Here is a 26,988-nt window from a genome sequence, read left to right on the forward strand (position 1 = left end):
TGAGCTCTCAATCTCGTTCTCTCCACAGGTAAAGGCACACCTTTATTCTGTTTATAGCTTCTGTGTAAATGGCAATACCTGGACTCTCTTTGGGGTTTCCACCATCTGGCTGTGTACATTGCTGTACATTTGCTGTACATTGCTGATGTGTGTCCAGCTCTACCTCTGAACGCTATGCCACCAGTATTTTAAACACCAGTAAGATCACCCATAAGAAATAGGCTTCTTTGGGGTGCCCAGAGTAAAACACAGACTAGGAAGAAAGGCCTCGGGATGGAGTAATGAACACCAAACAATGGAACCCTCAGGATTCCAGATGGAATATTAACCGTCGTGGAAGGCAACAGTGGACTGGAGTATAGCAGTGATCATGAAGATGGCACACTTCCAGACAAGTATTTTTTCCATTGGACAGAAGGTCCTGAGTTGGAGCCAATGCTATGGCAACCAGCAGCAACAATATTGGGGGCCTGCGTAACTTGGCTCCCGCCCCTGGAGTCAAAGACCAAGGAATGCTGCACAGTTATAGGATTTCTTGGCTCAGCTCCTCACAGGGAGAAAGCCAGCTTCACACTGAATGCGGCAATGAGATCACTGTCACGCTGATGCCTGCTTGTTCCTTCCTAACGTAGTAATCTGCATCAGACTTGCAAAGTATTAAGGGACTGACATAGCTTTTAAATGGAGTCTTTAAGTATTCAACTTCTGGCTCTAGACTTTAGGGGGATTAACCTCAATAATGTTAAAACAAAACAAAAACTATACTACGGCTCTAAGTAAAATGGGTTAAAAGTGAAAACTAGTTCTCCTTGAGACATTTCTGCCTTATGGTGACACTGTGCTTTTCCGAGTAGAAGTCTTGGCTGTGACTTTCTGGAAGCATCACTAGGCTTTGCTCCCAGTGTGCGTCTGGTTGGGTTTGAACCACCAATCTTGTGGTTAGTAGCTTAGCTTGTGCTTGAGTATCTTTGTCACATCTTCTTGATTAGTTTCAGTCAATTATTTTTGTCTTGTTTGGACATGCAAAGATCACAAGTGAAAAATTTTGGGTTGTGATTATTCATTTTTTATAAGTGAATCTGATGTTTTTAAAATTAATTCTTATTGAGTTAAAATGTCAAAGATCTATTGGGATATATTCATACTTTATGTTTAGAGCAGTGTTTCCCGAATTGGGCGATGGTTCTTCCTGGGGTGGGGTGCTGGAGAGATCCAGTGGGACTTAAAAAGCAGATAGCTACATTTTATCCTGGATTGTGGGCTACAGTACAAAGGTTTTCATTGCCAGATGGGCCTTTTTTTCCCCCCTGAAAAGAGAGCACTAGGCCAATTAAATTTGGGAACCTCTGGTTTTCGAGTTTTACATTGCTAAGCCCTGGCCAGATTTGAAGAGACTTGTTGAATTGGTTGGATTATACAAAATCAAGCACCCACCCCAAATTGCATTAAACTAATTCTACCAGTTGACGAAGGAAGCCCGGTGTTTCAGTGGTTAGAAGTATTAGGCTGCCAACCGAGAGGCTGGCAGTGTGCATGAGTCTGCCAGCTGCTCTGTAGGAGAAAGACCCACAGTCCGTACCCTCCAGGAGGACAGCCTTGGAAACCTGCAGGGCAGCTCTTCTCTGTTCCACAGCATGGCCAGACATTGGAATCAACTGCAGCAGGTTTACTGGTTGATGACAAATTTAAACTAAAAAAGACCAAGACAGACGAGACTTTCTTGTTTGGGTTGTCCATGAGTCCGGCTTGTTGTCATCAACCAAAGTTACTGATGTGAACCATTCCTTTCAAAAATAAAAACTGAGTGATTTCATTTTTGGTTGCAAAATAAAGAAGCATAGGTTTTAGGAGTTGTATATTATTTTTTATTTTCCAAGAACGGGAACAAGGGGGACGCTTGCAGACATGCGAGCGACACAATACTACTTTGATTCTCTTGACAAAAAATGAGCAGACTGCACAAAGAATGGAAATTTCAGAAATCATGTTGTTGATGTTGCCATTCTGACCCACAGCGACCCCATGTACAGCAGAACCAGCCACTGCCCAGTTCTGCGCCAGCCTCAGAATTGTTGTCGTGTTTGACCCCATTGTTGCAGCCACTCTGTCAATCCATCTCATTGAAGGCCTTCCTCTTTGTCACTGCCCCTCTTCTTTCCCAGTGAAGTTCATGCAGAACAAAATCCTGTGCCTCCAAGTGATTTTGATTTAAATTGACTGATAAGGTCACACTGGTTTTGAATTGAAAAATTTCTAGAGATGTTTACAATTAAAGGAGTGCTGTGTGGTGGAAACAATTAATGCTCTTGTCTGCTAACCAAAATGTTGGTGCCTTGAGCCCATTCAAAAGTGCCTTGGAAGAAAGGCCTGGTGGTCCACATTCAACAAGTTTCCTACCTAGTTTTACTCTTAACATGAATGGAGTCATTATGGTTTAAAATCAACTCCATGACAGCTGTTTTTTGTATTTTTACACTGTGAAAAACACCACACATTCTTTCTCCTTCCCTCTCTACGTCCCTCTGTTCATTTCTGCTTGAATTTCTTGTTGCTATGTTCTTGTTCTTCCTTATTGTTCTTATGTTTGCCTCCTTCTGGTGTCTCTCCTTTCAGATCACTTCCTTTACCTCTTTCTCTGATCTTGTCTCTCCTGTACCCCAGGCTCTGAATTCATCTTTCCTCTCTCAGTACCATCTACCTCCAGGCACCCAGCAACCCATTTTAGAGTTGAATGCCAAGGTCTCCAGTGGAAATGTGGAGTACTAATCTGGTGGGACAGTACTGGACAGGGTGCAGAGAGGCTAAGACAGAAGACAGGCCGGGGAGGACGGGCTACAAGTAGCTGGTGGCAGGGAGCCAGGAGGAGCTGGTTTGTCCTAGCTCCCTAGAACAAATGCTTTGGCTCCCTGAATGTGCTGTTCTTTGGTTTTCTTAATCATGGCCCAAGAATGTTTCCTAGAATCTATTTTCCTTGTGGCAGTAGATTTGAATGTGCTTCTTGTTTCTTAAAAATGACTGCCTCCCATCCTCCTGCCCCCCTTTTCTTTTGGGAATGAAATAGTTTATCACTTAGTGCTGTTAGCGTTAGTGAAGGAGGATTATTCGGCCCATTCATCTTTTACCTTTTCCCAAACTGCTTTCTTACCCCCTCAAAAAAGCAGCTGCTTTATCTAAGGAATTTTTGCTTTGTGGGTTTTTTCTTTGTCTTCATTTTCAATAGGATGAGGTACTCTTAATCCTTCGGTTAACCATCAGTCATCTGTGTATGTCGCTAAGCCCCAGGTGTTTCATTCTCTGTCCCTTAAGGATTTCCGGGTCTGAACTCCTGGGTACTTTTGGATAAGATGCCCCTTGAGTGGAAATTCTTGTGGGTAACCTCAACTCAGGCCAGATTACCCTATAAGCAAAGCCCAACACGGGTTTGCTTTTGCCTCTTAACTAATCTCTAGTGAACAGTTTCACAGGGGTTTCATCACGTTTGTGGTGAGAAACACTAAAGATGCATACTGTCGCAGTGTAAGTAAGCACAAGTAAGCCAATGTTTACCTTGATTACTGGGCATGCCTTTCCTGTCAGAGACTGCATTTGAAAATGGGCTATGGTTCTGTGGGGCTGGAACAGAAACAGCTGCCATCCATCCATACTGAGAAGCAGAGTCAGATCTGGTGAACAAAGAAATGTGAAGTTGTTCACGATAGATTAGTGAGCACAAATCAGCTCATCCTTACTTTGCATATTGGGTAATCTGATACTGCTTCACCTGCAAGACTGTGGGCACGGCACCCTTATAGCAATTTGCTAAGCTTTATGTGTCAGGCAGGGCATCCTGAGACCGGGAGCTGCTCTGAACCTTTTCATTCTCCGGCCAGTCTCTGCCCTTTTCACAATGTGTGAAGACGCCTTATTAGCCCTGAATTCTTGCTGACAGGCTGACCTAGGGTCAGGCCAGTGGGTTAGAGACTAAGAACCTCTCAGGATATGAGGGAACCACACACACACATTTAGAGTAGACAGGGCCTTGGCGGTTATAGGCCCACAGATCATCTGAATGGGTGCCTCAGAGGGTCTGCCTCTAATCCATCGAACATTGTGATTTCAAGTGTGAGCCCTGGGGTTGCGCTGACATGGACGAGAATCCCAGCCAAGATATCTTGAATGCAAGATGTGAATCAAAAAGAATTCAAGAAATTACATCCTTTTCATTCTAGCTGGGTCATCGTGGATACTAAGCTTCACTTGTTACCCCCATCTGTGAAATTGGGATCAGAATAATATCAAATGAGTTTAAAATTCCTGGGACATTTCCTGTACATGGTAAATATTCATTAAATGACTGCTGATTTCTCAGTGGATTTAGGGCTCTTTGTATTCTATGATTGGTTCTGTTAGCTGCCATAGAGTTTATCCCTGACTCCTTGTGGCCTCATGCACGGCAGAAGGAAGGACAGCCTGACCCTGAGCCACCCTCATAATGGTGTGGCTCAGACTACGCTACGCTAGTATAGTGCTTTCCAACTATTCTAAAGAGCAACTTAAAGCCAGTAACGTGTAAAAGTGTGCTAATTTCCACGACAGCACATTGTCCGTAGAACTGTGAGCCAGCCGACTTCCCAGCAGGGTGTGCCTCACACCCGTGGGATTCACAGAGACTTTCTGTGGATGAGCAGGGATACCTTAAATGAAGGATATCATGCTCCACATCTCTTCGTGGGGGGCTTCTCTTTTCTCAGGCTGAGACTGCATGTGCAGGCGAAGTGTTCTGTCCGTTTGTCTCACCCCTCCTCCCTTTGACAATTGCCCTTTCCCCATTTTTCTAAAGAAAAACCCTTCTTTTACCTATCTTACATCTTCTGGTTATAATGCTGTGCTTCAAGATGTGAAGTCACCGGGCACCGATAAGTGGAGTTCATTTGAAATATTGGTGTCAGTGAAGCCTCTTGTAAGTCAGATGTTAAAAATCCCTCATTTGACTAAGAGTTGCATTCTCAATATAGTTTACTTTAATGCTTAGTGTGTTAAAATAGTAAGTAATTATGTTGTTTGGATCCAAAGCCATTAATGAATTTGGTAGTAATTATACAATCAAGAAGAGCTTTTAAAAAATATATTTAGAACTTGGTGGTCACAGGAAATTTTTTTTAATTAAATTTTAAAACGCAGAGTTGCCTTAAAGTGTGCTGTGGGAATCAATAAAAGAGTGAAAGATGGTATTATGTTGGGAGAACATTGGTTGAAAATTGGTATGGAAATAATGTAAAATTTCTGACTGCATGGAAGGTGTGTTCATTTGTTTAAAAATAGAGGATCATGGTTTTATATTCCGTTGAAGAGTGTAGTACCATAACTTTGAGGATACCTGGATTTATAATTAGTAAGAAATTACATCTTTTGAATTTTTCATACTCAGAACAAAAAAAAATCATCTCTTCAAAGGGTAGGTCTCTAATCCATAGCACATGGTTTTAAAATTCCTCAAGGGTTTTGATAGCAAAACAGTTCCTGGACTTGGTTTTACGTCTTTTGCCTCTGTTTCCTAACATAAGAGCTGAGCACTCTCTCGTTAGCTCATATATCACACACAGGCTTTAATTGCTTGATATTTTGGATGTCTGACCTTGTGCTACCTTAATCTTTGATTGGAAAGCATTCACTTCTCTCATGTGCCAGGCTCAGTATCAAAGGTGTCAGAGAGACAATAAGGACCTATTTTCTTGGTGAAGGATAGAAAACTCAAGTTTTGATTGTACGAGTTGCAACAGTCAAGTAAGTTGTGTGGCAACTAACAAAAGGATTCTAGTGGTTTCACTTAAGCTATAAATGCAGTACTCTAAATCTATTACTAGGGTCTCGTAAGTATGTGTGCTTCACAGAAGAATATCAGCCTAACATCCTCATCAGTCAAAATCAAATCTACGGAACAGGCTGCTGAAATCGGGGCCGTTTATTTTCATGTTTGCTTGGCTTTTTCTAAAGAGCACTGATATTCCAGGGAGTCTTGATGGAAAATAATGGTAAAATTATTTTTTTAATGTATGAACTTGTATAGTGAACTATCAGAGCTGTGGATTCATTTTCTTTATTGGTTGATTTTGTAATGATTTGGGAAATTATTCTGTAGATGGTTTAGTAATGACCATAATGAGGAATAGAACTCCTAGTAAGTCTCGAGGAGGGGATAGAACTGGCCCTGTGGGTTTCCTTTGGAATCTACCCGCTGACTGAGAGTTTGAGTTTGAAGAATTCAACAGAATTGCTCAACCTGGTGGGATAATCAGACCGTGTACAGTAAAAACACTTTCGCTTCTTTATGCTTAACTGTGGTAATATATTAATGTGTTTAAGTTTTATTATTGGGTACAAATGCCAACTGGAAATCATTGTATGCTGAGTTTAATATTTTATATCACTTTCATAATTAATTTTTGAAGGAGGACATAGTTATGCTTTGTAAAATTAAAAAAAAAATTTTAAGTAAATGTGTTTGACTTATTTTTATTCTCCCCAGGTGAAGAGAAATGGGCTATCTCAGTCAGTCGGCCAGGAGGAAAGAAAGAGGCAAGAGGTATGTTCTCTGCGGCTCAGATGTCTTCGCCCTGAGGAGCTGGAGTGTGGGTGCCTTGCTTCCATTCTAGACGCTGGTCCAGTGCTGTCCTTTGAAGACTTACTGCGTTTTCCTTTTTAACAAAAGCCAAAAGATAACCCACTCTCACTGCCATCAAGTTAGCGCTAACTTGTATCAACACATTGTGGATTTCTGTAAGTAGTTAGCCCAGTCTTTTCCTGAGGAATTGCTGGTGGTTTCGAACTGTTGACCATGCAACTTACAGCCCAATTCATAGAATTAAACCAGAACAAATAGAACTTCAGAAAATAACAATATAAATGATCCCCAAATCATTTTAACTTATCAAAGACAAAGAATCTGGTCTAGGTATTTAAATTAGAAAGATATGTCAAAAAGCAAATAAACAAACAACAACTAAAAAACAAGACCCCACCAGTAAAAACATATTAGATTCTACATCTGGAAAGGTCATTAATGGAAAAATTGGTGAAATCTGAATCAAGGTCATAGCAAGAAAACTCTCCCCTCACATGTAAGCATGCTTAGGTCTCACAAATCAGGCTTTCCTTTCTTTTCTTCCTGCCATTGAAACAATTCCTACTCATAGTGACCCTGTAGCACAGAGTAGAACTGTCCCTGTGAATTTCTGAGACTTTAAATAAATGTTTACAGGAGCAGAAAGCCTCATCTTTTTCTCACATTGACTGGTGGGTTTGAACCACTAACCTTGTGGTTAGCAGCCTATTGTGTTTGGTTAGCAGCTCATTATGCTACCAGAGCTACTTATAAATCAGGTCTGACTGTCTGCCTTAGGGTCGATATGTGAAAACTGGCGTTATATGAAAATGGACAGTGACCACATCAGATCACAAAATAAAGCATGACTACTCATATTACATCATAACAAAACTTCCAGACCACTGAGAATCATGGACTAGCCAAGTGAACACATAACCTTAACCAACACAACTAGTTAACCAGCACAACTAGTGTGACACTTGCTGCACCACTCGGTATTCCTTATTGCCAGCCATATGTTGTGATGTGCACAATAGTCCAATAGTAGACCTTTTACTGTTTCACTATTAATGGGAAACGTTGGGTAATGATATAGTCAATCTATTAAAAGAGCATATCATTTACCAAGGTTAATGTCTTCAGTTTTGACACTTGTACCCTTGTTATGTTAGATATTAGAGGAAACTGGATGAAGAGTGGAGAGGAATTCTGATTTCTTCTAGTAAGCTTACTATAAATTTAAAGTTACTCCAAATTAAAATTTTGCTAAAAGGAAATATAATGATAGTCATTGGATTTTACTAATATGGCTTAAGGAAATAATTCAGTGTGATTAATACAGAATACATGTGTTATGTATTACATTTACAATGGTGTCTTCATGTTGTTTAGTGTAAAGGAAGTAAAGTTTATTTGATAATGTGTAAGTGCTATATTCTTCTCTGAGGCCCATTCCCTTCCTGTCCACTCGGTACTCACTACCTTTAAGTCAATTCCAATTCCAAGCCATAGCCGCCCTGCAGGACAGCGTAGGATTGCCCCAGAGGATTTCATCTGTCTGGAAGCAACCCGCTGCCACATCTTTCTCCCATGGAGAGGCTGGTGGCTTTAAGCCACTAACCTTTTTGTTAGCCCCTGATGGTTATTATAAATGAGTACATGTCCCCCCGTTTTCTTGTTTGCTTCTTTTTAAAGCATGAATTGCTGTGTGTCAGGTAGCTATGAGTCAAAATTCACCTCACCTAACAACAAAGGATACATATGTGAGGAGGCATTAAAAGGTTCATGGGAAAAAATGGAGTTAAAAGATAATAGGATTTTTTTCACAAACTTTTTACTCTTCGTATTGTTTTTGAAATCTATCCACTTTAATACACACAAATCTAGAGTATTCTTTCAAACCACTAGGTCATAGTGCACTCTGCAAATGCTGCATTTAAAATCCACTCTGCCACTGATAGGTGCTGGTGGCATAGTGGTTATGTGGTAAGTTAGTTAGTTTATTGTACCAACCTGGCCGATAAACACATGTGGGGTTAATTGAAAGGTGAAGGGATAAATGGCTCAGTGAGCCTCGTCTTTCGAGTTCTCGGGTCTCTTGCTTTGTGATAGTCAGACCAGGGTGCAGCTGCCTTATCCAGTTCCCTCCTTCAGCTGGCAAGGCTCACTTCCTGCAAGACAACCCTGAGAAGAAGTCACATGGACCTTCCCCAATGCAGCCCTGGGTGCTGGAGCAGCCGTGTGGAGACCCCTGCCAGCGCTGAGATGCTTACATGCTCACTGACTTGGCTTTCCTCCTGCAGTCAGCATCATTGTATGTGTTTTGTGAGATGGAGGAAGACTTCGTGGATTGGTGTTGGACATATGGGTTAATGTTGGACTTGTAGGCTTGGGCAGCACTGGGTTGGGATGTTTTCTTGATGTGTACGTACCCTTTATGTAAAACTCTCTCCTATACGTATGCATTTCTGTGGATTTGTTTCTCTAAAGTACCCATACTAACACATGTGGTGGACATGGTCAGCAGTTTGAAACAACCAGACCCTCCTTGGAAGAAAGGTGCAATTTTCTATTTCGATAATGAGTTGCAGTGCCTGAAATCCACAGGAGCACTTTTACCCTGTTCTATAGGGTCACTCACTGTGAGTTGGAATTGACTCCATGGCAGTAGGTTTGCTTAAGTTGAACCTCTTTGCTCTGTTAGTATTGTGAGATGTAGACAGTGCTTTGCCCTTCCAGTGTGTTAAATGCCAGAGCTTCTCTGGTTACCTGACCCCATGTCGTTGAACTTATTCCATTTTCTTTTTTGTTTGTGTTTGGCTTTTTTGTTAAGATTCATATTTAGATTTTCATATGAAAAAGTAATGACGTGAACAAACCTAATTCTATTGTTCCTTTCCATTGTTCTGATTTTGTTATCATGTTTAAATACTCAATGGCTCTATTATGGTTTATTTTGTCCTTACATTCATTGTCTCAAACTTTCTCTGCCACTTACTCATCTTTCCATGTGATCTCTTCTTTACAGTTCATCCTGTCTTTTCTGCCGCACTCTTAGTGTTTGATTGGATTATCAAATCTTTTGCTTTAGGAAATATTTTAAGTTGCTAGTTCATCAACAACCTGTGATCCATATTTTTTACCAGGAAGGGAGGCTTTTCTTTAGGTTACGTTACACTTTCGGAGGATAATTATATTGGCTTGGATAGACTAAAACAAGAAACAGTTTAAGTAAAACTCTTGACATTCTCTCTTCAGATAGTTTAAACACTTGATTCCCATGGAGCGCAGCTGAGGCTAGAACACACAGTTATGTAAGACTTCCCTAACATGGAATGTTAAAACAGGAGGTGAACTTGGGTCTGGATTGGCACCATTAACACGACTAACAAAATACGGCCCACCCATCAGCAGTTTGGAGTCTACCTACTCCGTCTGCCTGGCCAGACCACAGGGAATTATAGACAGGATCCCCTATGCACCTTAGGGCCAGGGACTTCACAGACAGGCTGATAACAGCAGTAGCCGTTATTAGGAAGGTCCAAGACCCTCACAACTCCTGCCAGAGGAGGAATTCTCCCTGTGCTGCCATTCTTGGAAGATATGAATCTGATTTTGCTAATGAGCTAGATGGATTCCTCACATAGGGCGTTGTTGTCTATCTGCAAATGTCGGTTGGCATTTTATCATTAACAAAAGCTTATCAGGAAAACCACTGTGTGCCTGACACCACGAGTTTCTGCAGAGGATCCTTCCTTGCTCCTTGAAACACTGAGGAGAGCAGAGATGGGCGCTTGTCAAATGGATGGGAATGTTTTCAACTGTGCTCCTTTATGTAAAAGGGCTTCTGTGGTTTGGAAAAACCTTTTGTGGGGAGTTACAGTCACGTTCCCCTACTACAGCCAGCCTAGTCACTGTTCCTGCCCCCAGATTCAAAGGATTAAACTCAGCGAAAGAAACTCTATCTGTTAGAGGGTAGAAAGAAATATATTCGTGAGAAATGTTTTCTAAGTCTACAGTGATGGCCATTAATCCCCACTGTCCTTGAGGCAGTGTCCTTTGAAAGCAGGGATCTAGGAGATGACCTCAAAGGTTAATTCATGTCACCCTGAGGTTTATGATACTCTTTCATTTCCTTTCACAGCTCCTACCCTGTGGCAAAGGCATGACCTCGAGATGAAATCTGGAGCCATTGAAATGCTTTCTTTTTTTTTATTTTAAATTTACACTGCAGGCAATGAAGCGTTCTTGAGCTTTGTGCCTGTGTGCCTTGTGTAATGACAGTAGTGTGGGGGTACAGTTCTTTCAGTGCTCATTTTTCTGAGATTTTCAACATATGACATTCACAGAGCTGGATTCTAAAAGGTGCATTTAGATTTCTATTGAAAAGACGTCATGCCTTTCCTTTTCCTTTTTTTCAGGCTATCTTTGAGGTCATATCCTCTGAACATTCGTATTTACTCAGCTTGGATATATTGATACGGATGTTTAAAAATTCTAAAGAACTTAGTGATACCATGACCAAAACAGAGAGTCACCATCTCTTCTCCAATATTACAGACGTCTCTGAGGCGAGCAAAAAGTAAGTTCTTTTTCCGTTTGCCTTGCATCATGCCAAGATGTTAATTGTAAATAAATAAATGCCTGTGTCATTGCAAACAGAGAGAACAGGCTTGTAAAATCGCTCATTTATTCAGTTGGCTTTTGAAATCTATTTTAAGGTATGTTTTAACTTGCTGAACTATACCCAGGTGTGATTAACTACCACAGCAGAGAGTGGTATGTAAGGACTCTCTATTATATTTTCTTATTTCTGCACATTTTGCAATATTCTATTAAGGGGAGAAAGTAAGCCATACCTTTCCCGTCAAAGGACAAAATTATTATTTTTTTATACTTTCATATTTTCTTTGCTTATATCTGTCAATATCACATTTAAAATGCAACCACAATGACCAGAATTATTTGCATTGTTTGGCCCCCATGTAAAACTTGATAAACCCTCTTATCTGAATCTTCATGGTTGCCTTAATGGCTGCAGTAGACTCATGCACTTTTGTGTGAACTATGCAGCCTATGTTGAAGCCGTCGTGTCCCAGCTGTGTACTAGTGAAACTATGTGAAGTTGTCATTTTGGCATCAAAATGGGTTAAAAATTGGCAGTTTTGTATGGTTTGCATAAAAGTAGATTTAACAGACAGCTAACAAAACTTAAGGTTCAAAGCTTCTCACTTCCAAGGGCACCTCGTAAATCTTTAATGTTTTGTTACGGAGAGTGTATACATTGCAGAGATTTCAGTCCAAACCTGTTGTCCTTGAGCCAGCTGTGGCTCGTGGTGACCCCATGTGTGTCAGGCTTTTTCAACAGTTGGTTTTGTTATTATTTTAGAAGTAGACAACCAGTATTTTTGGTGTGTTTTGTTGGATTCAAACCTTCAGCCTTTCAATTTTACCACTGAAGGTTCTGTGTAGGTTCAGGGACCACGAAACCTGGACGTGCCCTGGGGCATGTGTTCCTTGTGAATACAGACATTGTGCTCTCCTCCTAGTTCCGTGGTCCACACAGTCGTGTAGGCGGTGATGATAGCGCTGCGTGCCGGGTGGTTCCAGGTCCGCTGTGTGGGTTTCCTCTTAAGCTACAGGGCTGGTCAGTCATAGGTTCACGTGATCTGCGGCTATTTCAGAGAGACGGAATTCACGCAGAGGTCACCAAAATGTCCATAAACTTCTTGATAAGGCACAGCTTGCAAAGCCGGACATGAGCAGGCAGTGTTCCAAGGACCCTCTGAGCCTCAGGAAGCAGTAGGATCATGATATGCAGATGGTGGCGAGCATGGCAGCTTGGAACCAGTCTTGCCAGTTTTGATACGAGAAGTGAATAGTTTCTTTCCTCTCTTCAGTGAAGAGGGCAGCACAAGAGCCTTTTGGTGAGATGTCAGATTTCAAAACGAGTCTCTTTCACTTTAACGTGTACTTAGTTTGAACTGTGAAAATTAAGTTTCATATTTGATACCTTGCTATAAAAGTTATTGCTGTTTTGGTAACTGTAAAATGTAGGTCATGATTTTAATTAGAATCTGTTTTTCAAAAACCAAGGCTGAATGGTTTTACTCATGTACAGAACTATACTTTGACCCATGTGGCAGTCAGGCAGCCTATTGAATTGTGCAAATGACCCGAGCGAGAGAATGCTTCTAGAAAACTTAGTCTTAGGCTGAAGACGTTACTGGTCTCTGGAGTCTTCTGAGCTTCAGACAGTGCTTCCTGTAGCAGAGTGATTTAGAAAGATGGTGACTTTCTGTCACAGAGATGTGGACTCCCGACATCGCTTCTCTGTTTTGGTAGTTGATTGGCCTGAAGTAGGTCATTAAAACTTTTTCAGCTCCATTTCTTATACATTTCATATGTAACAGAGATAAAAATATTATATATCTCATAGGGTGGTTTGAAGGATCAAATGAAATTATTAATTGTTTCTCTAGTGTGACATTCATTAGATGATGGGAAATGGGTCACCAGGATCGACTCTAACTCCTCCTCAGTTTTAATTTGTTGATAACCTGTGGGACATAGAGTCCCCTACTACATTTTCGACCTCTGGGTTTATTAGGAAGCTTTCATCCTATTTGTAACGCATGCCTCAATAGGGGACGTCTTTGTAAATGCAGGAAGCTGAAGAGACAGGTCTTGTACTACCAAGCCCATCTCTACACACCCGTCTTGCATCAATGTATCTCATTCATTGTATCAAGATCCATGTTATCTCAAAAATATTTTCTTTCATATTTTATTCAAAATGCTTTCCATTAGTAAAAAAAATTGTTTTAAAGCAGAAAATAATTTGGTCCTGTGTCTTGGTTTGGGCTAATGTGTGATACTCATTCATTTTAGTAAGGAATAAGTAGGTCTCACACTTAGGTCTTCCATATACCATTTCTGGCTAGAATTTCATATTCTATTTTTTATTATGTTTAAGGAATTTTGTTTTACTTTATGTTGTGAAAATTTTTAAGCATACAGAAAATGGGGAAAATAATATGAAACCCATATATTTTAAACATATTTCAAAATTGCCTGCATATTTGCCTATCCTTTTTTCCCCAATATTTCTCTAATCTACCCTTTTTCCTTTTCAGAGTATCTACGGTAGATATCATGTCTTACTCCTAAATGGATTAGCATATGCTCGGATGCATAGCCTTTTTCATAACTACAATGTCATGATCAGACTTATCATTGTCCTATCTTGGTGGTTTTCCATTTAATTCTCTGGTATATGTAAGAGATTCACGTATTTCAGAAATTGTAAGGGATTTGTATGGTCCTAGATGCAGTGTGAGGTTGCCTCAGGACCGGCTGCGCAGCCTTTGGCTGTGCAGAGTCAGAGCCAACTCCCTGCACCTATAGCAGTAGCAGCAGCAGCAGCAGCAGCAGCAGCAGCAGCAGCAGCAGCTGTTGCATTGCCTCGCTGAGAAGCAGCAGAGTGCTTGCTTTTCTTTATTGTATATACTATTAAGAAATAGTTTATGATTATTTAAGGAAACTCTGTTTATATAGCCCCACTGTTGAAAACTTATAGGTAGCATACTACATTTTTTACCTTTATTCTAGAGATCATCCCATATCAGAATTTAAAGAGTTTTTTATTCATCTTTAAACGTATTCCTTGCAAATTATTTGTCAGACAAGGTAACTTTTTTGGAGCCTTTACCAGGAACCATATAATATCTGGTTGGGGATCAATATAAGATCCATCCATTAATTATGGATTGCAAAATGGTGGCGCTATATCATTATTTATTCCTTATAACCTATAATATATCTATAAAGAGAACTAGCTTTCCATTTATTAATGCAACCTGTGTTAAAGTTACTTTATTTATTGAGGTTCAGATGTCCAATTTGTACTTTAGATAAGCTTTGATCATTTTCTTGGTAGATTTCAAGATGTTGTTTAAAGCCCATGTTTCTCAAAGTGGGTGATATTGGGTGCTGCTGGAATGATCCGGAGGGCTACATAAGCAGATACCTATACTTTACTCTGGATTGTAGTACAAAAGTTTTAATGGCCAAGGGGAGTGCTGAGTAATTTCTTTTCTGAAAACAGGGTAGTGGGCCAAAGTAGTTTGGGAACTTCTTTTTAAGTCCTGACCACAGTTTGAACCCAAAATTTCCTCAAAGAGCTGTGGAGTCTTAATGTCACGCAGTTGGTAAGGCCTCAGTGTGAGGATGAAGGGTGTTCATCACTACTGGGCTGGCTATTGAAACCGTTTCAGTAGATTGCCGGGGAAAAAGATGAAACATTTACACAATTCAAATTTACAGGGCATGATATATTCCAAAACACCTAGTGGCTTTCCTTGCCCTCCTCCTCTGTTTCCTCCTTCTCTGTATAGGTAATTTTAAAAAAAATCATGGTCTCTCCTCCCCTCTCCCCTCCCCTCTCCTCAACCCATAACCTCGGTGATGGCATAGTGCACCTCCAGGACACTTAGCTAATTGTATACATTTGTGTGTTTGTATTCCATCCTCTTCTCACTGAACGATAGCCTGTTGCGGTTGTGCACCATCAAGTGGATTCCGAAGGTTAGAGAGTCTGTAGGTCAGACCTGGCTGCACCATACAGTTTCTCGGCTGTAGCCCTTACAGAAGCAGATTGCCACCGCTTTTTTCTCGAGTGGCTGGTGGGTACGGTCTGTCACGTTTTATATAGCTGCTGAGCACTTGCCGTTTTGCCACTGGGACTTGTAACCATGTATAGAATAAAAATAATTTCTTCATCCACCCCCCTTTATGGACATAGGGTTATTTTCAGTCTTCCATTAATATGCACAAAGGGCATTAATATGCCCTCATGTAATGTTGCCAGTGTACATTTGGGATCGATTTCTGGAAGCAGGATTGCTGAAGCAAGGCTAAAAGCGTTGTACTTTTGTAAGCTACCCCCACGGCCCCCTCCATAATAGTTGTATCATTTTACAGTATCACCATGGGTGAGCGAGTGCCTGCTTCCTCCCCAGTCTTTCTAATAGTCCACATAAACAGACCTTTAGGATTTTGTCACTCCAGCCAGAAGAATTATCTAAGTGTAATTTTAATTTGCATTTTTCTTATAAGCTTTCCCATATGAGTAAGCGCCATCTGTTTTTAATTTTCTGAGACCTGAGCATTTGTTTGTCCAGCCCATTTTTCCTTCTCTTTTCAGTTTTTTAAAGCTTGTTAAGGATGTTCATTGCAATTTTTTTTCCAGGTTAGTTTTTGGAACATATTTAAATAAAATATATTGATTTGAATATATTCTACCACTAAGGAAACATTTATTGAGTGAATGAATGCAGGGAATACACTGGTATAATGCAAGTTTTGGGGAAAAGCGGTAAAGCAACTAAGGTATTCACCCTTGTACATGGAACATAGTGATCTTACATATTAATATTTATTTAACTTGTTTCATATGATTGCTATGTAATATTAAGGAGCCCTGGTGGTGCTAACAGCAAGGGTGGTGAGTCCAAAGCACCAGCTGCTGCATGGGAAACAGATGAGGTTGTCTGCTCCAGTAAAGATTTACAGGGTCTGAATTGACTCAGTGGTGGTAGGTTACATAGTGTTAAAGTGAATTAAAATTTGAGATGAGTATGAATATGACATCAATGGCAGGCACTAGAGGGAGTTTCCTGTGTTTGCTGAGACCCAGTAGTATTTGCTTTGAATAGATCAGCAGTGATAATATGAAAGTACAGCTAGCCACAGGGAATAATTTGCTTAACAAGAAGGAGAAGACAAAAGCAGTAGCCTTTTCAAAATTTTTTCTACTCAGAAACATAGACTCTATTACGGGAATTTTATCTGAAAAAGTAGGTAGAACCGTAGAACAAGTAGAACGGTGAACATAAATGGGTTTGTCAAATTTCCAAATGTTAGAATCCAGGGAGCCCCCTGATGTTTGAAAGGGGTGTGCATTTATTCAGTTCTTTCAGCTAAGTTGCATGGGCCATTTACTGTTTATATCAAGCACTTGTTACAGACTTTCCAACACCATGTATATATAGAGAAATAAATAGACTGCTCTCAGTGAACACATGGTCTCAGAGTTACAGGATAAATAACACAACTGTTAGCATCATCAATGCTTAGTAAGCATGTAAAATTCAACACTCGAAATGGTTGGACAAACTGAAGGCAAAAAAAAAAAATTGAGGATTGGAAAAAGCAGAGAACAGGTAGCCCCCCAATTATAAAGCATTTTAGTTCTGACAAACTGCTTTTAAGATCATCTTTTTTGTTTGTTTTTGGTCTGTTTTTTCTTTCAAACCATCTTACTAGGATCTAATTTAGACACCATGTCACTTCATAGTTCAGTCACATCAAGCAGTGTTGTACAGTGACTACCACAACCAGTTTGAGACATTCTTTTCCTTCTTGTGCTCCCTGATATCAACTCCTTCCCTTCCCCACCTGTGCCCCCCCCCCAGGAACCCTAATTCTAGTTATTGCTTCTACGGATTCACCAATCCTGGGTTTCATATACCAAAAAACATAGGGAAAAGCACAACCTTGGGCCAAGAAGGCTACCAACAATGACAACATACAACAGAGATAAACCCCAATATATATATGTATATATAAACAGACAAAGCCCAAAGTCTATCAAAAGGGAGATCAAGTGATAAAATTTTAATCACTCAAAGTCTGATGTATCATTTTCTTTTAAAAATTTCTATTAAATACTTTTATTGGGGGCTCTTATATCTCCCATTACAATCTATACATTCATCCATTGTGTCAAGCACATTTGTACACATGCTGCCATCATGGTTTTCAAAGCATTTTCTTTCTACTTCAGTCCTTGATATCAACCTCCTCATTTCCCCACCTCTCTCCTATTCCCTCCCTCCTTCATGAACCCTTGATAAGTTAAAGATTATTATTTTCATATCTTACATCATCTTCTGTCTCCCTTCACCTACTTTTATGTTGTTTGTCCTCCAGGGAGGGGGTTATACGTTGATCCTTGTGATTGATTTCCCCTTTCTCCTCCCACCTTCCCTTATCCTCCTTGTATCTCTATTTTCATTGTTTGCCCTGAAGGATTTATCTATCCTGGGTATCTAGCAGTGTGAATGTTCTGGTCTAATCCGATTTGTAAGGTAGAATTTAGGTCACAATAGTGGGGGGAAGGAAGCATTAAAGAACTCTAGGAAATATGTGTATTTTGTCGGTGCTATACTGTTCCCTGACGGGCTCATCTCTTCCTTGTGACCCTTTTGTAAAGGGATGTCCAACTGTGTACCGATGGGCTTTGGGTCTCTACTTCACACACCCACTCCCGGTTGACATTGGGTATGATTTTGTTATGATTCTTAGATAGATGCCTGATAGCTGATCCCATCGACACCTCATGATCACACAGACTGATATGCTTCTTCCATGTGGGCTTTGTTGCTTCTCAGCTAAATGGCTACATCTTCAAGACTTTTTAAGTCCCCAGATGCTATATCTTTTGATAGCCGTGCATCATCAGCTTTCTTTACCAAATTTACTTATGCACCCATTTTGTCTTCAGTGATCATGTTGGGAAGGTAAGCATCATAGAATGCCAGATTATTAGAACAAAGTGTTTTTGTGTTGAGGAAGCACTTGAGTCGAGACCCAATGTCCATCTGCAACCTTAATTCTTAACATATAGATATAAGTACAGAGATCTATTCCATTCTCATTATATATCAATATATTTACATATGTACATGCCTGTATTTAGACCTCTATAAATGCCCTTTGCCTCCTGGTTCTTTCCTCTGTTTCCTTTTACTTTCCTCTTCTCCCACTATCATGTTGAGCCTTCATTTGGGTTTAGTAATTCCTTGCTGCTACATTGCTCTTGATTAAGTCCCACTAAGCATCCTATGCCCTTTTCTCCATTGACTTGTTCACTTGTAGTTCCTTTGTTCCTTTGTTGGTTCGCGCGCACCCCTTCCTTTCTCCCACCTCCCATATCCCCCTAGAATCAGCAGTCCCGCTTTTTTCGTCTCTAAATTGTTTATTCTTCCTATCTTATCTAGATAGACATGCAGAGACATTATTAATAAGTGTAAAACTCAGGCAAAACCAAACAGAACAACAACAGAAGTCAAAACCAAGAAAACAATAACAACAAAAACAAATAAAAAATAACAAGCAGAAAGCCACTGACAAAAATAGAAAAGTCTATAAATAGTTCAAGGTCTGTTTGTTGGCCTTTAGGAGTTTTTCCAGTTGAGTCTGATGGGGTGCCACATTCTGTCTCCAAAGTCTCTTTTTGGTATTCCCTGGGAACTTCATTACTTTGTTCCCCTTGCTGTTATGTTGCATGCCCTTAGTTTTTCGCCTCAGTTTGATGGGATCAGATTAGGCACAATTTCTACACTGTGTCTTCAGTGTTGTCCCCAGTAGTGCTATGGTTCAGTGAGGGATGTCTTGTATCGTGGTGGGGCCAACCCTATGGTCCTTTCTGTGTGTTGTCTGCTCTGAGTAGGAATATCGTCCTCGGGGATTGATGGGCCAGGATGTATTTCCCTCACTCTCCATCCCTCTTCGTTTCACTTGTGTGCTCTAATCAGATGTGCCCCTCTCCCAAAACTGTAGCTTCATTGCTGTCCTCTGTAGTGCATTCCTCTGGAGGGCGATAGTGTCCACATAGTTGGGATTGGGGTCGTCCCCACAGACCTCTCTATTGGTTCCCAGGTACATGTCGGTATGTTGTACTCACGTCTTGGTGCATTGGGTTGGAGCCTGGTCTCTCTCCTTCTCTATTGTGGAGATATAAACAATACCCTCCCCTTGGATAGGTTAGTGCCCTGCTTCCCTTTACCCATATCTTCTCCCCCACCTTCTTTCCCCCTGCTATTTAATTGGCTGCCATATGTATCCCTGGATTGGGTTTGGCCCCTGCCATAGTACATGAACCTCACCCCAGGAATGTATGCATATAGCAGCTATTCCCCCATGCCCCATTTTGAAGCTTAGTGAACTCATGTTGTACTTGCCCTCTTGTGCTTGGCTTACTTTGCTTAGCATAATTCCTTCCAGTTCTTCCCATGCGGCAATGTGCTTCATGCGTCCATCGCTGCTGTTAAGGAATGCGTAGTGCTCTATTGTATGTATGTACCACAGTTTTTCGATCCATAAATCCATCGATGGATATTTAGATTTGTATCCAACTCCTTGCGATTGTGAACTGTGCCGCAATAAACATTGGAGCACAGATGTCTGGCCCTGGTTTGTTTCTTGCCTCTTCTGAGTATATGCCCAGTAGGAGGATTCCTGAGTTATATGGTAGCTCGATTTCCATCTGTATTCGATATTGCCAAATCGATTTCCATAATGGCTGTACATATCTACAGGTCCACCAGCAGTGGACGAGAGTTCCTATCTCACCACAGCCCCTCCAACACTTGTTACTTTCTGATTTTTTGAATTGCGCTATCTTTGAGGGTGTTAGGTGGTATCTCATTGTTGTTTTGATTTGCATTTCTCTTATGGCTTATTATTGGGAACATTTTCTCATATGCTTATTGGCCATTCGGATTTCTGCCCCTGTGAAACTTCTGTTCAGGCCCTTTTCTTACCTCCTTAGTGGGCAGTTAGTTTTTGTCTTATTGTAAGCTTGCAAAGTATTGCAATAAGGCTTTTGTCTGACGTGCCATCACTAAAGATGTTTTCCTGGTCTGTGGGCTCTCTGATTACTCTCTTGGTGAATTCTTTTGATGTACACAATTGTTTTATCTTCAGTATGTCACTTGTCAATTTGTGACTCCTCTGTATTCGTATCCTTCCGTATTTCCAATAGCCTATGTATTCCCTGCATCGGTGTTCTCAGGTTTGTTCCAATTTTCTAATTAATGGCGCTAATAGTTTTGGGTTTTACTTCAAGCTCTCTGATCCACCTTGAGATTATTCTTGTGCATGGAGTGAGGTAAGGGTCCTGCTTCATTTTTCTGCAGGTAGATAGCGGTTTTTTCCAGCACAACTTATTGAAGAGGCGATCACTTCCCATTTGATACTTTTGGGGCCCTTATCAAAAATCACTTGTCTGTATGCTGATGTTTAATTTCTGGGTTTTCAGCTCTTTTCCATTGGTCTGAATATCTGTCATTATACCAGTACCACACTGTTTTGACCACTGTGGCTGTATAATAGGTGCTGAAGTCAAGTATATCAAGTCCTCCCACTTTGTCCTTCTTCTTGAGTAGTTCTCTGCTAATTCTGGGCTTCTTCCCTCACCATCAGTTTTTCTAATTCTTTGAAGAAGGATGATAGAATTCGTAACAGGATAGCATTAAATTTATATTGTGCGTTAGGCAAAACTGAAATCTTTATTATATTGAGTCTACCAGTCCACGAGGATAGGATATTCTTCCATTTGTTGAGGTCACTCTTGGTTTCTAGTAATATTGTTCTGTAATTTTCCTCGTACAAATTTTTTTTAACCAGGTATATCCCTGGATATTTCAATTTTAATCACTTCTTCTGTGATCTTGTCTGGTGTGTATAGCAGTCAAATAGACTTCTGTTTGTTGACCTTGTATCCTGCCACTCTGCCATATTCCTTTATTAGCTTCCAACACTCCACTAGTCGAATTTTGGAGATTTTCTCTATATAAAATTATATTGTCTGAGAATAATGATAATTTTGCCTCTTCTTTCCCCAGACAAGTATATCTGATGTTTTTTCTTTGCCTTATGTTATTAGCTAGGGCCTCCAGTACGATGTTAAATAAGAGTGGGGACAAGGGTCATCTTTCCTTGTCTGGTTCCCTTTTTCAGTAGAATTGTTTTCATCTTTTCTCCTTTGATTACCACTATGGCTGTTGATTTTTCATTTATAGCTTGTATTATATTGAGGAATTTTCCTTCCATTCCTGTCTTCTTGAGTTTCTTAAACAGGAATTGATGTTGGATATTGTCTAATGCTTTTTCCATATCTATCGATATTATCATGTGGTTCTTATAATTTTTCATGTCAATGTGATAAATAATACTAATCATCTTTCTTTGTTGAACCATCCCTGCATCCCTGTATGAATTCTACTTGGTCATGGTGAATTTTTTTTAATATACTTTAGTTTTCTATTGGCCAGTATTAAGGATTTTTGTGTTAGTGTTCATTAGGGATATTGGTCTTTAGTTCTCAATTCTTGTGGGATCGATGACTTGGGGGATTTTTTGGCTGGTATTTCCTTGATAAATTTATCTATTTCTTCTATTTGCTGTAGGTCTGTTGAGATTCTTGACATCCATCTGGGATAGTCTAAGGAGGGATTGTTTTTCCAAGTATTTGTCCATGTCTTCCAAGTTATTGAATTCATTAGAGTACAGTCCTTTGTAATACTGTATAATTATCCTTTTGATTTTATTAGGGTCCATTGTAATGTCCCCTGTTTAATCCCTTGTCTTTGTTATTGGAATTTGTTCCTTCCTTTCTTTGGTTAGGTTTGCCAGCAGTCTGTCAATTCTGTTAATCCTTTCCAAGAACCAACTGTTAGCTGCATTCATTTTTTTCATAGTTTTCTTGTTTGTGCTCTCCTGTTTCTCAGCTCTGATTTTTACTATTTCTTTCCTTTTGCTGTTAGTAAGATTGTTCTGTTGACTCTGCTGTAATTGGCATTATTTTGTGTCAGCATATCAACCATAAGTCTCTCTTCCTTTTTCCTGTGTGTATATATTGCTATCAAACTTCCTCTGATAAATGCCTTTACTGTGTCCCAAAGGTTTTAGTACATCATATTTTCATTCTCATTGGTTCCTGGAAACTTACTGATTTCATCTCTGATACCCACCCCTTTTGCAATAGAGAGTTGTTCATCCTCCAGTTGTTTGTCCCTGTTTTCTTCATCGTCCTTTTGTTGATTTCTGGCCTTCTGGCATAGTGGTTGGAGAGAAGGTCAGCATAATCTCTATGTGCTTGAATCTACACAGGTTTGACTTGTGTCCCAGCATGTGGTCTTTCTTCAAGTATGTGCGATGTGGGCTTGAAAAGAATGTGAATTTATTTTGCATTTGGGTGGAAAGCTCTGAAAATATATATCAGGTCAAGTTGTCCAATTGTGCTGTTTAGATCTGTAGATTCAATGTTTAGTTTCTTTCCCTGTGTCTTTTTCAGGGAGCAGTGTATTAAAGTCACCTACTGTAATTGTTGTCAGTGATTTCTTTCTTCATCTTTTGGAGTGTTTGATTTATGAATTTCCCATGTCTTTGGTTGGGTGTGTATATATTTATTATGCTCACTGGTTCTTGGTCTACTGTTCCCTTGAACATTATATAGTGCCCCTTCTTGTTTCTTGTTATGGCTTATGAGATCAATTTTGTCAGAGAGTAAGAGTGCTACTCCTGCTTTTTTTGAATTGGTTTGCTTTGTATATTTTTCTCCAGCCTTTAATTCTCAGCCTGTTTTTGTCTGCAAACTTGAGATGTGTCTCTTGTAGGCAGCAGATCGATGGGTTATGTTTTGTAAGCCAGTCTGTTAGTCTCTACCTTTTAATGCCTGAGTTCAGTCCATGGATATTTAGTGTTATTATATCCATCTGTGGACTCTTTGATGTCATCTTGTACCATTTGTGTTGGGTGTTTTCCGACCCACCTCTCTTATCAGTTTGTGTTATGTGTGTGTGATTACTTCTAGCCTTCTTTCCACCATTGAGCTAATGCGATCCTGGGGACTGTTTTCTCTCTGTCATCCTCTGGATGGAGTTGTTCTATGGGCTGGTCTCTTATTTGTGCTCAGTGAGTGTTGATCAGCCCATACTTGGTCGGCAAGGATCTTTTGTTGGGCTGGGTTTCTTGTTTTCTTTTGGGTGTATATGTGAGATTTTCTTTATTCAATATAACAAACTTTAAAAAATAATTAAATTATTTTATTGGGGGCTTGTACAACTTTTATCAGGATCCACACATACATCCATTGTGTCAAGCACTTTTGTACATTTGTTTCCTTCACCATTCTCAAAACATTTACTTTCTACATGAGCCCTTGGTATCAGCTCCTGATTTTTCCCCTCCCTCCCTACTCCCATTACCCACAGGAACCCTTGATAATTTATAAATTATTATTATTTTGTCATATCTCACACCATCTGACGTCTCCCTTCACCCACATCTCCGCTGTCCATCCCCCAGAGAGGAGTTTATATGTAGATCCTTGTAATCTGTTCCCCCTTTCTCCCTCACATTGCCAGTAAGGGTGCAGTGTAGCAATGATGAGACATATAATTTTCCTCTAATTCTTGAATGCTTCCTCCCTGCCACTATCACGATCCCAGTACTACCTTACAAATTGGGCTGGGTTTCTTTTAATATATTCTTTGAGTTTTTCCTTGTCTGGGAAGACTTACTTCCCTGTCTATCTTAATAGATAATTTGACTGCATATAGTATTCTTAGTTTTGCATTATTTTCTTTCGGATTTTGGAATGCATTACTCTGCTCCTTGCTCTTCTTCACGTCTTGTCTGAACATATTCTTTTTGGGTACCTGAAAATAGGTCTGAACATATTCCTATTTGGGTACCTTATAAGTGACTATTTGTTTTTCCCTATCTGCTCTTAGGATTTTCTCCTTTTTCTCATAGTTGGATAATTTTAACTATTATGTGCCTTGGTGACTTCTTTTTGGGATTCAGTCTGACTGGTGTTCTTTTGGCCTCCTGATTCATGGCCTGATTTTCATTTATTAAGTTCAGAAGTTTTCCTCTAAGAATTCCCTCACTATTTTTGCTGTTGACTTCTTTGTTGTTTCTTGTTCTAGTAGTCCAATTATTCTAATACTGTTCCTCTTCATAGCATCAGTCATGGTTCTCAGGTTTTCTTCAGCTTCTCTGATTCTCTTATTTGACTGCCTTTTCCATTTTTGAGATCTGCTTGGTTATCCTCTAAATCACTGGTGCAATTTTCTGCCTCCTGAAGTCCATTGGCAGGGTCTGTTAATTTGCTGTTGGATTTTGTTATTTCATTCCTTAGGTCTTGTATTTCCATTTGGTGTGTGGCCTTTATCTCCTTTATCATTTCTGTATTGCTTCCCTCATATGCTGTGTGACTCAAGCATCATTCTTAGGATTTCTTTATGTGGCAGATCAGTTTCTGCTTCTATGCACGTCATTAGGTTCATGACTTCTTCCAGCATTGTCCTCTGTTTCTCCTGCTTTTTCGTTCAGACTGTTGGGGCTGATTTCTGTTTACATGTTGTTTTAGAGGGGTCCGGCACCATCTTCCAGAGAGTCAAAGAGCACTGGACTCTGGGGGACTTGTATGGGTGCTTCTTTGAACTACCTGCAGGTAGCCGCACTGTTGGCAGGGGTTCAGGCTACCACTGTATCTTCCTGTGGTTTCACTCTTACCCTAGCTAATCAGTATTCCATTATTAGGAATGTGAGTTGGATAGTCCTCTCATGGGATGCTGGTTGGGTGGTTGTGGGCCCACAAGGATGGCCCAATTTATCATTTTCATCTACAATAGTCATCTCTCTAATACTTTGTCTGGTAACCAGGTTATTCCTCAGTTGTGGTTAGAGGGAAATCACCAGTGGCTTATTCTGTCTATAGATCCTGACAGCCTCAGAAACCTCATCGTGTCAGAATCAACTGGATGGCAGTGGGTATGGTTAATAATTACATACAGTGTTGCAGCACCTAATCGAATGTTAACATTATCAGATGTTGTGCCTCTGAACCCAAGGACAAATAGAATAAACTTGATACTAAAAGGGAATAAATAATGAAGAAATGAGGTGCTTGACTTATGTCAGAACTGACATATCAGAACTGACAACAGAGTAACGAGAATAGAAGCTGAGGGACTACTTGTAGTTTAGGTTGATGGTAATGAATTTTAATGTGTGGATATGATACAACCATTAGAAGTGGTTTAAAAGACTTTGATGGCAAAAAGCAAATGTTTTGAAAATGATGATGGCAACAAATGTGCTTGATACAATGTATGTATGTATGGATTGTGATAAGTGTTGTAGGAGCCCCCAATAAAATGATAAAAAAAAAGACTATTTGGTAGTATGGGAATATTTCATAGTATACTCAGATTAAAATAAGATCTGTTATGTCATTAGGGGTCACCCTCTTGAAATTGTCTTACATGTTTTTTGGTATATGAAGCCTAGGATTGATGAACCTATATGGACAGCAAGTAGAATAAGGGTTTTTGGGGACGGGGTTCAGTGTTGGTGTGTGGGGGTGTAGAAGCGAGATGATGTCAAGGAGTCCAGGAAAGAAAAGAATGTTTGGAAACTGATTGTGGTAGCAATTGTAAAATACTGCTTGATGTGATATGATATATGTATTAACTACTAATTAAAAAAAAGAGCCAAGTCTGAAGGTTGAGATTTTAAATAAGAGTAGACTTTAATTATTATTGGACACTTAACTTACCCCATGGAAGGCAATTATCTCAACTGTAAAATTGTAAATTATTTAAATTTCTTTCTTTATGTTTTCCTGTAGTTTCAACTTGCACTATAAATATTTCTTTTGGATAGTGAAAAAAGGAAACACAAGGACAGAGGAAGCAAGCATTAAGAAAGTGAAACAAAAGTAGGAAACGGGAGAAGATGGGATAGATAGATGAACAACTAAAGAGTCCGAACTGAGTTAACCCTGTAATAAATTGTTTCATTAAATACAGATTAGCATGTTATTTAATGTCACTTGCTTTTAAAATTTAAATCTTTTATGATTTTAAAATAGCATTTTCATATCGATAGTAGCATCACTCACTTCCATCCAGTCAACTCAATTCATAGCAACCCTATAGGGCAGAGTAGAACTGCCTCTGTGGGCTTCCAGTGCTGTAAATCATTGTGGGAGCAGATGACTCCTCTTTCTCCCCCAGTGTTTGCTGGGCTCTAACTGTTGATCTTGTTGGCAGCAGTCCAATGCCTTACACACCAGACCACCAAGGCTCCTATGGTAACTTAGCACTTACATTCCCATCAAAGAGATTGTGACTTATAGCAACCTTAAGAAACAAAGTAGAACTGCCCTTTTCTGAGACTAAAGTTTTACAGCCTCATCTTACTACTATGGAGCCACTGGTGGTTTCGAACTGCTGACCTTATGGACAGTAACTCAATTCATACCCAACTACTCCATAGTAACTTACAGGAAGGGACTGCTCTAGACATGTTTTGTCTATTTATTATCTTTAAAATGAAAGCACAAAGTCCTTACATCTATTAAAAGATAAAGAAGTACTGTAGCATTGGCAATTTCTAATTTCTTTGCCATACTTTCTTTTGGCTAGCTGTTATATTTGTTCTCTGTTATAATATATTTCAACTAACAATGCTTATCTTTTACATGCTATGTCATATTCATAGTAGGAGTGTTGGTGGCTTAACGGTCATGTGTTGGGCTGCTAACC

General features: G+C 39.9%; 1 protein-coding gene across 1 annotated transcript in view; it reads left to right on the forward strand.

Annotated features, from left to right (window-relative positions):
- Nucleotides 1-26,988, forward strand: part of ARHGEF26 (Rho guanine nucleotide exchange factor 26) — a 155,035-nt gene that overhangs the window by 29,848 nt on the left and 98,199 nt on the right. Inside the window, exons 4-5 of the mRNA XM_075546945.1 lie at nt 6,506-6,562; nt 11,005-11,165. Coding sequence (XP_075403060.1) covers nt 6,506-6,562; nt 11,005-11,165 — 218 coding nt within the window. The remainder of the gene's footprint in view (nt 1-6,505; nt 6,563-11,004; nt 11,166-26,988) is intronic.

This window comes from Tenrec ecaudatus, chromosome 4, assembly GCF_050624435.1.
Source record: "Tenrec ecaudatus isolate mTenEca1 chromosome 4, mTenEca1.hap1, whole genome shotgun sequence".
Classification (NCBI taxonomy): domain Eukaryota; kingdom Metazoa; phylum Chordata; class Mammalia; order Afrosoricida; family Tenrecidae; genus Tenrec; species Tenrec ecaudatus.